The sequence below is a fragment of the Montipora capricornis genome, chromosome 11, assembly GCF_036669925.1.
Source record: "Montipora capricornis isolate CH-2021 chromosome 11, ASM3666992v2, whole genome shotgun sequence".
NCBI lineage: Eukaryota > Metazoa > Cnidaria > Anthozoa > Scleractinia > Acroporidae > Montipora > Montipora capricornis.
The window spans coordinates 28,186,173-28,197,691 of NC_090893.1; the positions used below are offsets into that span (position 1 = coordinate 28,186,173).

General features: G+C 38.6%; 1 protein-coding gene across 1 annotated transcript in view; it reads right to left on the minus strand.

The window, feature by feature from the left end:
• Window positions 1-9,276, minus strand: part of LOC138023653 (NFX1-type zinc finger-containing protein 1-like) — a 98,541-nt gene extending 89,265 nt beyond the window's left edge. Inside the window, exon 1 of the mRNA XM_068870694.1 lies at window positions 8,739-9,276. Within this exon, the coding sequence (XP_068726795.1) occupies window positions 8,739-9,139 (401 nt within the window). The 5' untranslated portion in view covers window positions 9,140-9,276. The remainder of the gene's footprint in view (window positions 1-8,738) is intronic.
• Window positions 9,277-11,519: the final 2,243 nt, after the last annotated feature.

Consider the following 11,519-nt stretch of genomic DNA (forward strand, 5'->3'; position numbering starts at 1 on the left):
GCGTCTCCCCCCCATTCTCCTCGCAGCTACGTACCCCACCAAAATTTTGCCTTGTATTGGTTAGTTATTAATTTTATTTATTTGTTAGTGTGTAGGCAAATCGACTTTACTTATGTAGGCGAATCGACTTTAAGTGTGTACGCGAATTGACTTGTAGGCGAAACGACTTGCAGGCGAAGCAATCAACATTCATACAAATTCATCTCTTTTATTTTAAGGGATAAACAATGTTGTGTAGTTGAGATTGCTTTGTTGGTAGTTAACTGTGTTCTTCTTTGAGACTGCTCAATAAAATTGAATGAAACCATTGCGTAACCGCAATCGGCGTCGTTCGTTACTTTGACAATCCTTTTTCGTGAAAATAAACTTTTCCATAGGGGTTGGGGGGTCTTTGTCTTACTTTGTGAAAATTCCGGAGGGGTGGGGCAGTCATCAATTCCTTACAAATATGGAAAATCCAGGGAGGTGGCATGGTCCTAAGTGAAATTCCCTCCATGGTGGAGTATGGATATTTTCTGGAACTACACATTCCAAATTTGGTTTATGTACTTTTTTTTAAGTTCCTGTCTTAAAAATCACCTTAACCATGTTAAATTTAATACAAAAAAAAATTAACTGGATTTGAATCATTTCTTGCACTGCTTTAAGTTTTTTCACCATGACCACCAAATGTAAACAAAGCTTTGCATACAAACAAAACTTGAGGCTTTTTTTGATAAAATTAGTAAATCATACACTTTATTCAACCGTAAGCACTATAATAATTTATTATGTTAGCCTACGGTGGATTAAAAAACTTCTAAAACACTGAGATATATTACGTGACACTTGATTATAGTTATATCAAATCTGCTGGCTTCAAGGTTGTCTACTTAGTAATTCTGGTTAGTTTGGTTGAGATTCCTTGAATTGGAAAGAAGGTATGGTGATTTATGGCTTCTCAGCCTCGTTTCCATACTGTAGCAGACCGACCATTGTTTAAAGCCTTGTAAATACCCAATCAACGGTTTACAAGATTGTCAACAACATTTTTTTAGTTCCTTAAGGTCCACTTAAGGGCCCACATTGATTTTTTCAAATCATCTTTTTTGAAAACGTTAAGGGTATTTCAGTATCGTTTATCTCTTTAAAAAAAACATTTTTCAAAATAAAAAGAAAACCACTGACTAAATACCCTAATTTTGTAGCACGTAGACAAATTTAGAGTTTTCTGTTATTGGTCACGTGACCATGAGTGTGGCATGCATGATGACATCATATTTAGGGTCATTGGCTTGCAAAAGGAAAGAAACTTGGCATCAGCCGAAGGTTGACGGTTGGTTCCGAAGGCCTAGATGGATATCACGTGCTATACTCCCACTTATATACCACTGTATCATTACCCATGATGCTCAGGCCTAAGGCCAAGGCCTTGTCATATCACATGCCAACAAAATATTAATTTCTACCTAATTCACAGGCTCAAACGTTAGAAATACCATTTTGTTTTCATGGTTTTTCAACACATCAGCGTGGACCGAAGTTAATATTCATGTTTGTTTACCATGTTCTTGTTCTTGCTAGTTGGGATGTTACAACAAACATCCATTCAGACTCATATACATGTTCAAGTAAAATGCCTTAGGATTACTTTTATTACTTTTAAATTAATAGGGATTTTATGAAGGACTTTTTTAGGGAGTCTTCAAAAGCCTTAGGGAGAACCTGTTGATGCCTCAAATCAATAATGTCTTGAGCATTTTATATTTCAAGAAGGTATTAAAGATGTGACTGATGAAACTGAGAAATAATCTGAACCAATTAATAGAAAAATCAGTGAAAGAAAAACGCAATGCCCTTATGTTGTACTGTACTTATTACTGTAGATATTATCAACATATTCTGACAAAAGAAAAATTTTATTACATAACAATGGGTTAAGTGACAAGAACCGGGAAAAAAAACACTAAAGAAAGTGTTATTGCTCTTGTTTATACAGGGATCATTACTTCACTGTCTAGCCAAAATATGTATCAAATACAAATAAACCAATGGTGTGTTCTATAAGAGATTGTTTACTTATTTAAATACACTAACTTAAAATGAAGTTAACATTAAGTTGCATGTCCAGTCTGAAAACACTTGTATCCTGACAGTCAACTAATCTATCCCAGTTATATTTTGAAGAAAACCATTGTCCAAAACTTGGAAACGGGAGTGAAGTGGGAGCAATGTGTGATGCATGTTCTGTCTCACTTAACCGCGATTACTAAAACTAAAACTTTCGCAAAGCAAACTTTGAAAAATGACTTCCTTCACTTTTCTGTATGACGTTTGTACATACAGTTCCTCGTTGAAGATCAGCTGTCTTGGACTTGTCAATGAGCTGCTTTGGTCAGCAGCAGGCCAGCACCAAAAATTGCGGGCTCACACCAGTGACAGATCGCTGGTGGTTATGCAAACCTGCAACGCAGTCGAGGGTTTGAATAACTTTTGAGAATTCTCCCAACTCCCCCAAGTGTTTAGATGAGGCTACGGAAACACACCTAATTAGCCAATCAGGATGGATACTGTAGCAAGTGAATTACAACACAGCTTGGAAAGTGTGACTTCCTGTTCGCCAGGTTGTGTGCCGTCATTGCTGTTTGTGGCTTTTGCACTAAATGTTTGAGCACTTTCCGCTGCATTTTAATAGAAGCAAAGAGACTGAAGAAGTGAGGAAATGGCGTTCTCCGAAGGTGAACCAAAAGATTCTGAACAAGTAAACATTGGTGCAATTAATAATTGTGCACCGCCTTTCACTCACCAACACGCAAACTTAAATGTCAAAATCGAATTGGCAGACATATGGTGACAGTCTCTGTCTATCCCCTAAGCTCACAGGGGATTAATAAATTCCATTTGGAAGATGACTTCCTTTTGGAGAGTGACATCGAAGCTATCACAAAGTTTAGCAAGCCATGAGTCATCAAAGCCACGTGAATCCAACTTGAACAACATGACTGACATGACAAACAGTGAGACAACCAAGCAAGCCATGCTTCCAGAGGCTAGTACTTGTGTGGAGAACCAGAATGACGAACTGTCGAAAGACTCGTCATTGATTAGGTAAGGAAAACTGATGAGGAATCCGTACCGATCTCCAGATAGATGCTCTGGCTTGGCAAGTACAAAACACAGATCACAAGTCACAGGTCATTGTTTTACCAATACAGACAGTATCCTAAACATTCATAAAAGCTAACCTTAGGCCTAAAAACTTATGTTTAGGCCTAATTAGGCCTAAGGTTAGCTTTTATTAATGTTTAGGATACTTTCTGTATTGGTAAAACAATGACCTGTGACCTATGTTTTCTACCTGCCGTGCTCTGGCTCTATCTCTACCTCTGATAGAGCAAATATAAACATGCTCCCCAGGACAGAGAATCATCCAGAATTCCTTACAAGAAAACGTCGAGCTTGTTTCCTAAAGACAAGGTAATTAGAAAGTGTATGGTGCATCATTTAAAGAAGAACATACATGTACCAAGCTCGTCGGAGTTGAGAAAGTACTTGATATTCGAAAATATATTGCAGTAAGAATATCTAGACCTACATGTAGACCACAACTCAGACGTAACAAATCTTCCAAAGTAGGAGATTCTAATTGTCGTTTTTATGTTATTACCCGAAGGACCGCTAAACATAAAATAGACTTGTCAGTACTATTGTGTATTCAAGAGCAATCTGCTACTAAGCGTTCAACAAAATTGAACCAACAAAAGAAGAGTTTATGTGTATCAAGAGAACAGCAATTGATATCAGGAGACACTGAATACATATGCACTTGCTGTGAATTCAGTTATGGTACAGATCATCTGTCTCTAAGTGTAACAGAAGCCAATAATGATACATGTAGTGGTAAATGTTCGCAAAGTTGCTACCACAAGTAGCAGTGTTCCTGATTTACATTCAAACTTTTGCTGAAAACATTCAAAATGCACAAGTATCTGTCGATAGACGTATTGATGAGATTGCAACAAACTCTAATGACAATAACAACACAGACAACAGTGATGATGAGTGGTGCGAGGTAGAAGAACGACTGTCCAGTGTCACAGATACTTTACTGCAACAACCAGATATCACTGAAATTTAGAGAAGGTATCTACAAAAGTGTAGCTTTGCACCAGGAGAGGGTAATTCACCATTAAGTATATTTATGGACAAGACTGAATAATTGTTGGCATTCCCAACAATTTTCTGATCTTTTACAAGTTGAAAATCAAATCAAACAAATTCAAAATAGCTCATCTTTCTCTCTCCAAAAATGTAAATCCAAAGGGAAGAAATACGCAGGTGACCTAAAATCAGATGATTGTGTAAATAAATTAATACACCTTGATGAACGGTTTAGAGTATTGAGAAACTTGACTATATTCTGAAAAATGTACAAAGATAATCCCACATGGTTCTGCTCATTTTCTGCAGCAGAAACTACATGTAGGTGGTCACATCTTCTGAAAATCCTTGGTAGACTCATAGAGAAAAAAAGAGCTAACTGATGATGAGATTAACAATATGACCTGGCAACAAAAATCAGACCTTATTCAAAAAGACCCTGTCACCTACATGTATGCTAGGCACTTAAAACACATGGCACGGCTCTTTATAAACGATTTGTTAAAGAGTAATCTCATGCCTGTTGGAGAAATAGTAGACTTCTAGTACAGTACACACTACTTACAATATTAAAACTGACGACGCCACTGATAACGTTTTAAGAGCATCAACAACACGCTTCACAGTCATAGTACTTACAAAATTAACACCAAGTACCATCCCCAGGGTTAAATAATTTCAGCAAAGGGTATCACCTCACATACATGCATTACTTTGGGTATCTTGTCGCATATGAGAGCTCCCTGTGCTGTTACACCATTATCTAGCCTGCGAACAGGTTCTTTTGTAGCCCCGAGTGGATTGGGGCCCGCCCCAATTCTCTCACCGCTAAAAAAGAGCCTGCTTGCAGGCTAACCACAGGCTCCCCAAGCTGAAAATACGTGGTGTATGCGACAGTTTGTGTATATAGAGAATTGTATGGGAAAATCATCGATCGTAAAAAAATTGTGTAAATAACTATCTCATTTGAAATAAAGTTTTCCTACCTCAAATGTGTGACGAACTTGTCTCTTTTGCCGAGTTTCGAGCCATTCTGACGCCGTTTAGTGAAGTCATCCGGAAGGCCGTTACTGAAATAATAGGAAGGCTGGTAACTCCATCCATCGCTGGCCAGACCTCACTCCAGAAATCGTTTTCTCCTCAACAGGAAAAGTCCCGAATCGCAATAAAAACAACTGTTCCATAAAGCCCAATAAATTTCACTCTAAATACGTGTGTTTCGGCAGCCGAAAGAATCGTGACGAACAAAAACTTTGCCTTAAATTTCACCTCTTCGGCTTTCCTCAGAGGCTTGTGACCGGGTAGTCAACAACGGAAACTCGCAAGATGGTTTCAGCCTCAACTCTGATTGGACCATTTGAATTTGACCGCGCGCTGGCAACACGACCGTTGTTGACTTGTGACCGGGCATTTCAAATGAGGTAGTTATTTACACAATTTTTTTACAATCGATGATTTTCCCATACAATTCTCTACATACACAAACTGTCGCACACACCACGTATTTTCAGCTTGGGGAGCCTGTGGGCTAACCATTACCCAGCTGTTATATCACACTGACTAGTGCACAAATTAAAGGAAACTTCAGCCTGCCAATTGCAAACAATCGCGGTAACTTTTATATCCATGAGTAATAATGACAGCGGCACTTTGATTTACTTCTTGATTGAAACAGATTTTCTTGATACACGCTCACATTTCCTACCAGCCAATCAAAACGCACATCTCACGATACATGACCAATCAAAATTTGTGTTATGTCACAGCCGTGTTTCCATACTCTCATCTAAACACAGCTATTGACCAACAAGAGTGCGCGTACTATCCTAATTATTTTAAAAATAATAATAAAACCAACAAATGAAACGCAGATTCCGACTGGGTTTGCCATACTGGCAACCTAGTAATAACGAAGCTTCTACAATGTAGAGGAAGGTTTTCATAATCCTTCAGAAAAATAAGCAAAGCCAAAGAAATGGACATTCACATCGAATTTAATTATCCCAGTTTAAAAGAGTACCGTTTAAAACACAAAATTTTATAATTTTATATAATTATAGGGATTAAATAATTCATATTTTAATTGATTTATAGGAATTTATTATTTATTATATAAGTTTATTTTGATTTATTTTTAGCTGCATTATTATTATTATTATTATTATTATTATTATTATTATTAATGGGTTCTTATTTTTGAGAAATTCAGTCAAACACAGAACATACAAATTTAATACAACAAGTTCTACCAGTACCGTGTTTGTCCCAGCAGCAACACAGTAACATTGTTTTAACGTTGTTTTTGTTCTGTTTATCTTGCAAAGCTTTATACAAAATAGGCCATACCTACCAATGACAAAGACCTCATTATTTTATTCAATTTTCAAAATAAGAACCCGAGTACTGTCTGTAGCTTAACCTTAGCCTACAGTGTTCTCACCAGGGGTTTGTCTAAGGGAGTCACAGGGCCCCTTTTCCTGAAGAATAGGAGCCCTGCAGGAACTTAAGCGGGACAAAGTTACTTGCGCTCCATGACTAGTGTGGGAAAAAACCCCTCATGATTTCTCTGTCCATTTCATCAACGCTTGTTTAAATTGGAACTCTTACAATTGTGGGCCTTCAGCAATAATTGTAAATGCATGATTTGATTGCCCCGAGACATATCTTACATACACGTTGTGATCTCTTTGTCGGCATCATAGGCAATAATCCATTTCCATTCACTCTGAAAAACACGATCTTTCTCAATTTTTGGTATGTTTTACAAGCTTTGTCACGTCACTTTTCATGGGATCTTTCAACTGCATGTATGCATCTTAGTATTGGAAATCATAGTCACTGAATCTTAATTGCCTCCAGGATCAAATGTCATAGGTTTGGAATTACATATTCACATAATAATTAAGAAAAAAGTGAGAACTCCAAATTGTGAGTGGGTTGCGGATAGATGTTTGAATTTCTTAAAAGTCAAGAAAGTTAGCTGCCCCTCAAATAAGTTCCATAAACGCAAGAAAGCTCCTTCCACTTTCTCTGTTGTTATTAATATTGACATACTGTTTTCTGCAAGGAAATCGTGAACGAAACGTTGTAAATGTTCTTCAAACACCCATGCACATTTTACTCAGCTATCAACATTCTCGTCACCAGTGCCTTCGATTCTTTCGGTCAGCAAAGGAACTAAGGATCTCTGGTCGTTTTCGTATTACGCAGTCATTATGCGGGGCCATTTTGATCTAACACGTGCGAAGTATGTATGAATTGTTGTGAAGAGCGGGATTATGCATATCAAGTCTACCGTGGCGTCATAACGTGGAGATCGAACGATCGCTGACAAGCTGCAGTCGCTCTGTTCTGTGTTCAGGAAAGTACTCTGACTTTCAACGCAGTTTGATCAATAAAATATCTGTGTTCGCCATCATTAAAATTGCTCTTAAACATAATTATCACACGTTGAAAAAGAACCATTGCAACCGCGAACCATACTAAAAATTTCTTTTGCACACAAAATTTCGATTAGGTTTCACGGGTGCAATACAATTCCTGTAAAGGCCAGACAAGGTGTGTTATAGCCTGCAGTCTGCAGTCTGCGTTTTACACTGACCGGTTAAATACTGTCATTTGTCAGTGTCTTGCAGATCAATTATTTGCCAAAGCCGAAATTCGGCAAATAATTGATCTGCTGTCACCACTGACAAATCACGATATTTTGCCCAACCTCGCCCAATAATTGTTAATTGCAGCTTGCCTGAGTGAATGTTAGGCAGGGATTATTGACGAGTAAAATTAATCCATGCTTTTTATCTGTGATACACAGAATCAATGTTACATTACAGTCATGCATCAATCAATTCCAGCGGTGCCCATCCCTCCCCCCCCGGGGCAACCACAGGGCATTTGCTGAAGTTGTCAGTCCCGGGGGTGGGGCATTAGCCTACCCCGGGGCGATCCCCGGGCATTTGACACACATGTTTTCGAATTAACATGGAAGAGTTTATCAGAAAAGACGAGGCCTTCGTTAACGACTGGCTTGTCCGTCACAGACTCGAAAAACTTGTGGATGTTTCTAAAGGTATGTTTTCTCAATCTAAGGTATTTCTTCAGTTATACTCGTAAGCATATAAATATGTAAAAGCGACAAGGTGAACTAATATCACAAAACAATCACTGACGTGAAGACTGCATAAACACGACTACTTCGCATTTCGCGTTCAAAACTAGCCTAGCAATTTTTAAATTCATGAAAGCGGAGTCATACGAAACACTGAAGGGTTGCGAATTCAAATGAGGCGATCTTCAAGACAGATCTTGCGAGCGTAAAATGCGATGAAAGGCCATTTAAGATGTCTTGATTCTTGACAGACAAAGTAGCCTGCGAATACAGGCGCCTATATTGGAAGGCGACGATCCCGGGGCAGGGCATTTGCCCTCTTTCTTCATCCCAACCCCGGGGCACTTACACAGCTAATGTGACTCCCCACCCCGGGGAATTTGCCCATCTTTTAAAAAAAATGCTAATGCCCGGGGATTAGCCGGGGGGGGGGGGGAGATGGGCACTGCTGGAATTGACTGATGCATTATAAATTAGCTAACTGACATACCTGACCACTTCAAATTTCTCGACGGTTAGACGGATTTTCTCGGAAAATCCTACTTTAGCCAGCTCTTCCTCCAACCGATATTTAGCTTTCTTAGAATTAATGTCGTTGGTGAAGCGCTTCAAGCTGTCCACTGTGTAGCATGTCAACTGAACAAGAATGGAGCCCGTCGAGATACCAGTCACCTCTGGATCTGCATTTCCGAAGTATGTTTCATCACCCTGAAGAGAATTCTTGATGGCTCTTTCAGTCAATGCTTTATTCGCTAGGTAAAAGGTTCCAATCGCAATCCCTGCTGCCAACCATGGACTATCAATCTTCAATGAAAAGGAAAATCCACCTGCACCTCCAGAAAAACATACCTCTACGGCAGCTCTAGCAGCTTGAAGCGCTTCTTCTGCCATGATATTGAAGTCGTTCTTATCGTTCTAGTGCGGGAGCACAACTGGGGACAGTAGTCAGGGAGAAAGTGTCGCTAAATATAGTAGTCCCGTGGGAATTTTATGAAGAAAGCCAGCGATCACTGTCGAAGAGCTAAGAGTTCAGTCCACCCTACTGAATGTAGCCTGCGTCAGAAGCAGATCGCGGAGGCAAGGGGAAGTCTGAACCGGCAAAAGAAAATGGCGTCGAACTCCAGTTTCTTATCATCCTCGGAGACCCAGGGGCGGATCGCGAGGCAATGGAAGGGTAAACGTAACGGGCGAAAGAAAATGGCGACGAAGAAAAGCAAAACGCATAGTATGGCGAGAAGAGCCTCTGGGGGCAAATTCCTGGGGACAATTGGGGAAAGTTCTTACCAGGCCAATTCCAAACAGAGGAGGTCATTCTCAATTCTGATTGGTGCCAGAAATTCTTTGTGTTTTTCTGCCCAATCAGAGGTCAGCAGGCCGTGAAGTCGTTTCGTGTCTTCTTACACGGAAATCACTTGATCGCCATACTCGGCTGGTTCATTTGGCAAGGTTTTGCTCGAGGAGAAGTTTCAATCACAGCACAAAATGTACAGGAAATCGTTCGGAATATCGGCGGGGAAATACGCTGGACCTTTCGAAGGTATCGTTACAGTAGCGTATTTCCAGGTGTGCAAGATTTGTTTAAAGATGTCCTCCCCGATTCACCTAACATAGCAATGATTAATTTGGATCTAACAATTATTTTTATTCTGCCCCTTTCCCTGGTCGAGTTATTTCTAGATTTCTTGCATCAATTGCTGTGGCTGAAACTTTGCTAATCTCGAGAGCAAACGTTTGCTTCTGAATGCTGCCAAATTAAAGTAACAGCTGATGTGTTCTTTATGGAAGGAGCAAATTATACACAGGCTGTGCACAATTGTGCTGGCAATTCCTTTGAGATAATTTTACTTGGATAATGGACAGTAATCTGAATGTGAAAAAAGATTAAAGACAGTTGCAAAGAACATAGGAAAGAGATTGTTAATATTTTATGAGCACCGTAAGTTGGGTTGTCATTAATGTTTTAAAGCAACATTAATTTTGCTCTAAGGAAATTCTTGTTTGCTATTTTATATTTCATACAAAAGTGTGCTGTGTGTTAGACAGTAATAACAACAAAAGAGTCCTGAGATTTCTAAAACAATGCTGAAAGAAATCTTCTCCAATAGTAAAATGAGTTTGGATCCAGGTAGTACATAATATTCTTAGTTGTACCTCTGCAAATATAAAATCTTAACCTTGATATTTCTCTTTACAGCAAAGATCCCAAAAATGTGACAACTTTTAATAATTAATTCACATTCTTTCACTATTATTTATTAATTTATCAGCTTTATTGGACACATCAGAAAAAGTAGCACAATATTTCAGTTTTGGGAAACAAAGTAGAACTGCAAAAAATGAACCATTATTAACTGATTTGATGTACTATTTTCATATTTCCCACAGAAAGAAGGAAACAGCATACTCTTTCTATAGTACATGTATGTACCTGGACACAGTTGAACAATAATAATTATTATTATTGTTGTTCAACTGTATCCAGCTGCTTGGGTTTTGAATTCAGCATAAATATTATACTCAGGCAAAATGCAAAATGTCACTGCAGCATTAATCTGTTTAGAGAAATCTTTGAAGAGGTAAAAGAGCACTCTACAGAATGACTGAAATGTGGTCACAGATAAAAAGATAAATTATTTTCCGAGTTTATTAAAGGAAGCTCGAAAGGATTTTCCACTCTTAATAGTCGTGTGTCCAATGGAAAAAGATTACTCCAATCCTTACAAAAGGGCTACAGCTTCATACCTTTGTAATACTATTGCAATGTTTTAAAGGGTGTTTGCTGGGTCCCAACTGCTGCTATGGTAATGGTACAGTGCTACTCAAAGACCCTCTAAAACTTGGTGTTTGAAAAGTATCTCGAAAACCAATTCAGTGAGCAGTATTGTTTTTTAGGTTTTGGAACCATATCATAATAATCTGAGCCAGTACATGATGTGCGAAAAAACTATGAACTGAAGTAGAATTTGAAATATTTATGAAAAAGCTGAACGATGAAAAAACTTCCACTAGATAATTTCTTAAAAATTCACTTTAAGAATGCAAAATAACGCTTCTCACTTGTTTCCAAACAAATCAGGGAAGGATGGTGGACAAACTTTTGAGATAAACCTGACCAAATCTAACAAAGTCTATTTCCGATACAATTAATCTTGATTCATTACCCTCTGGACCGGCTCAGGTGGCATGTGTGGCATTAAGCCAGAGCACTCGGCTGAACACCTGTTCTGAGCCTCCTAAAGGATAAGGATATGGCATCTTTTTTAATAAGTTA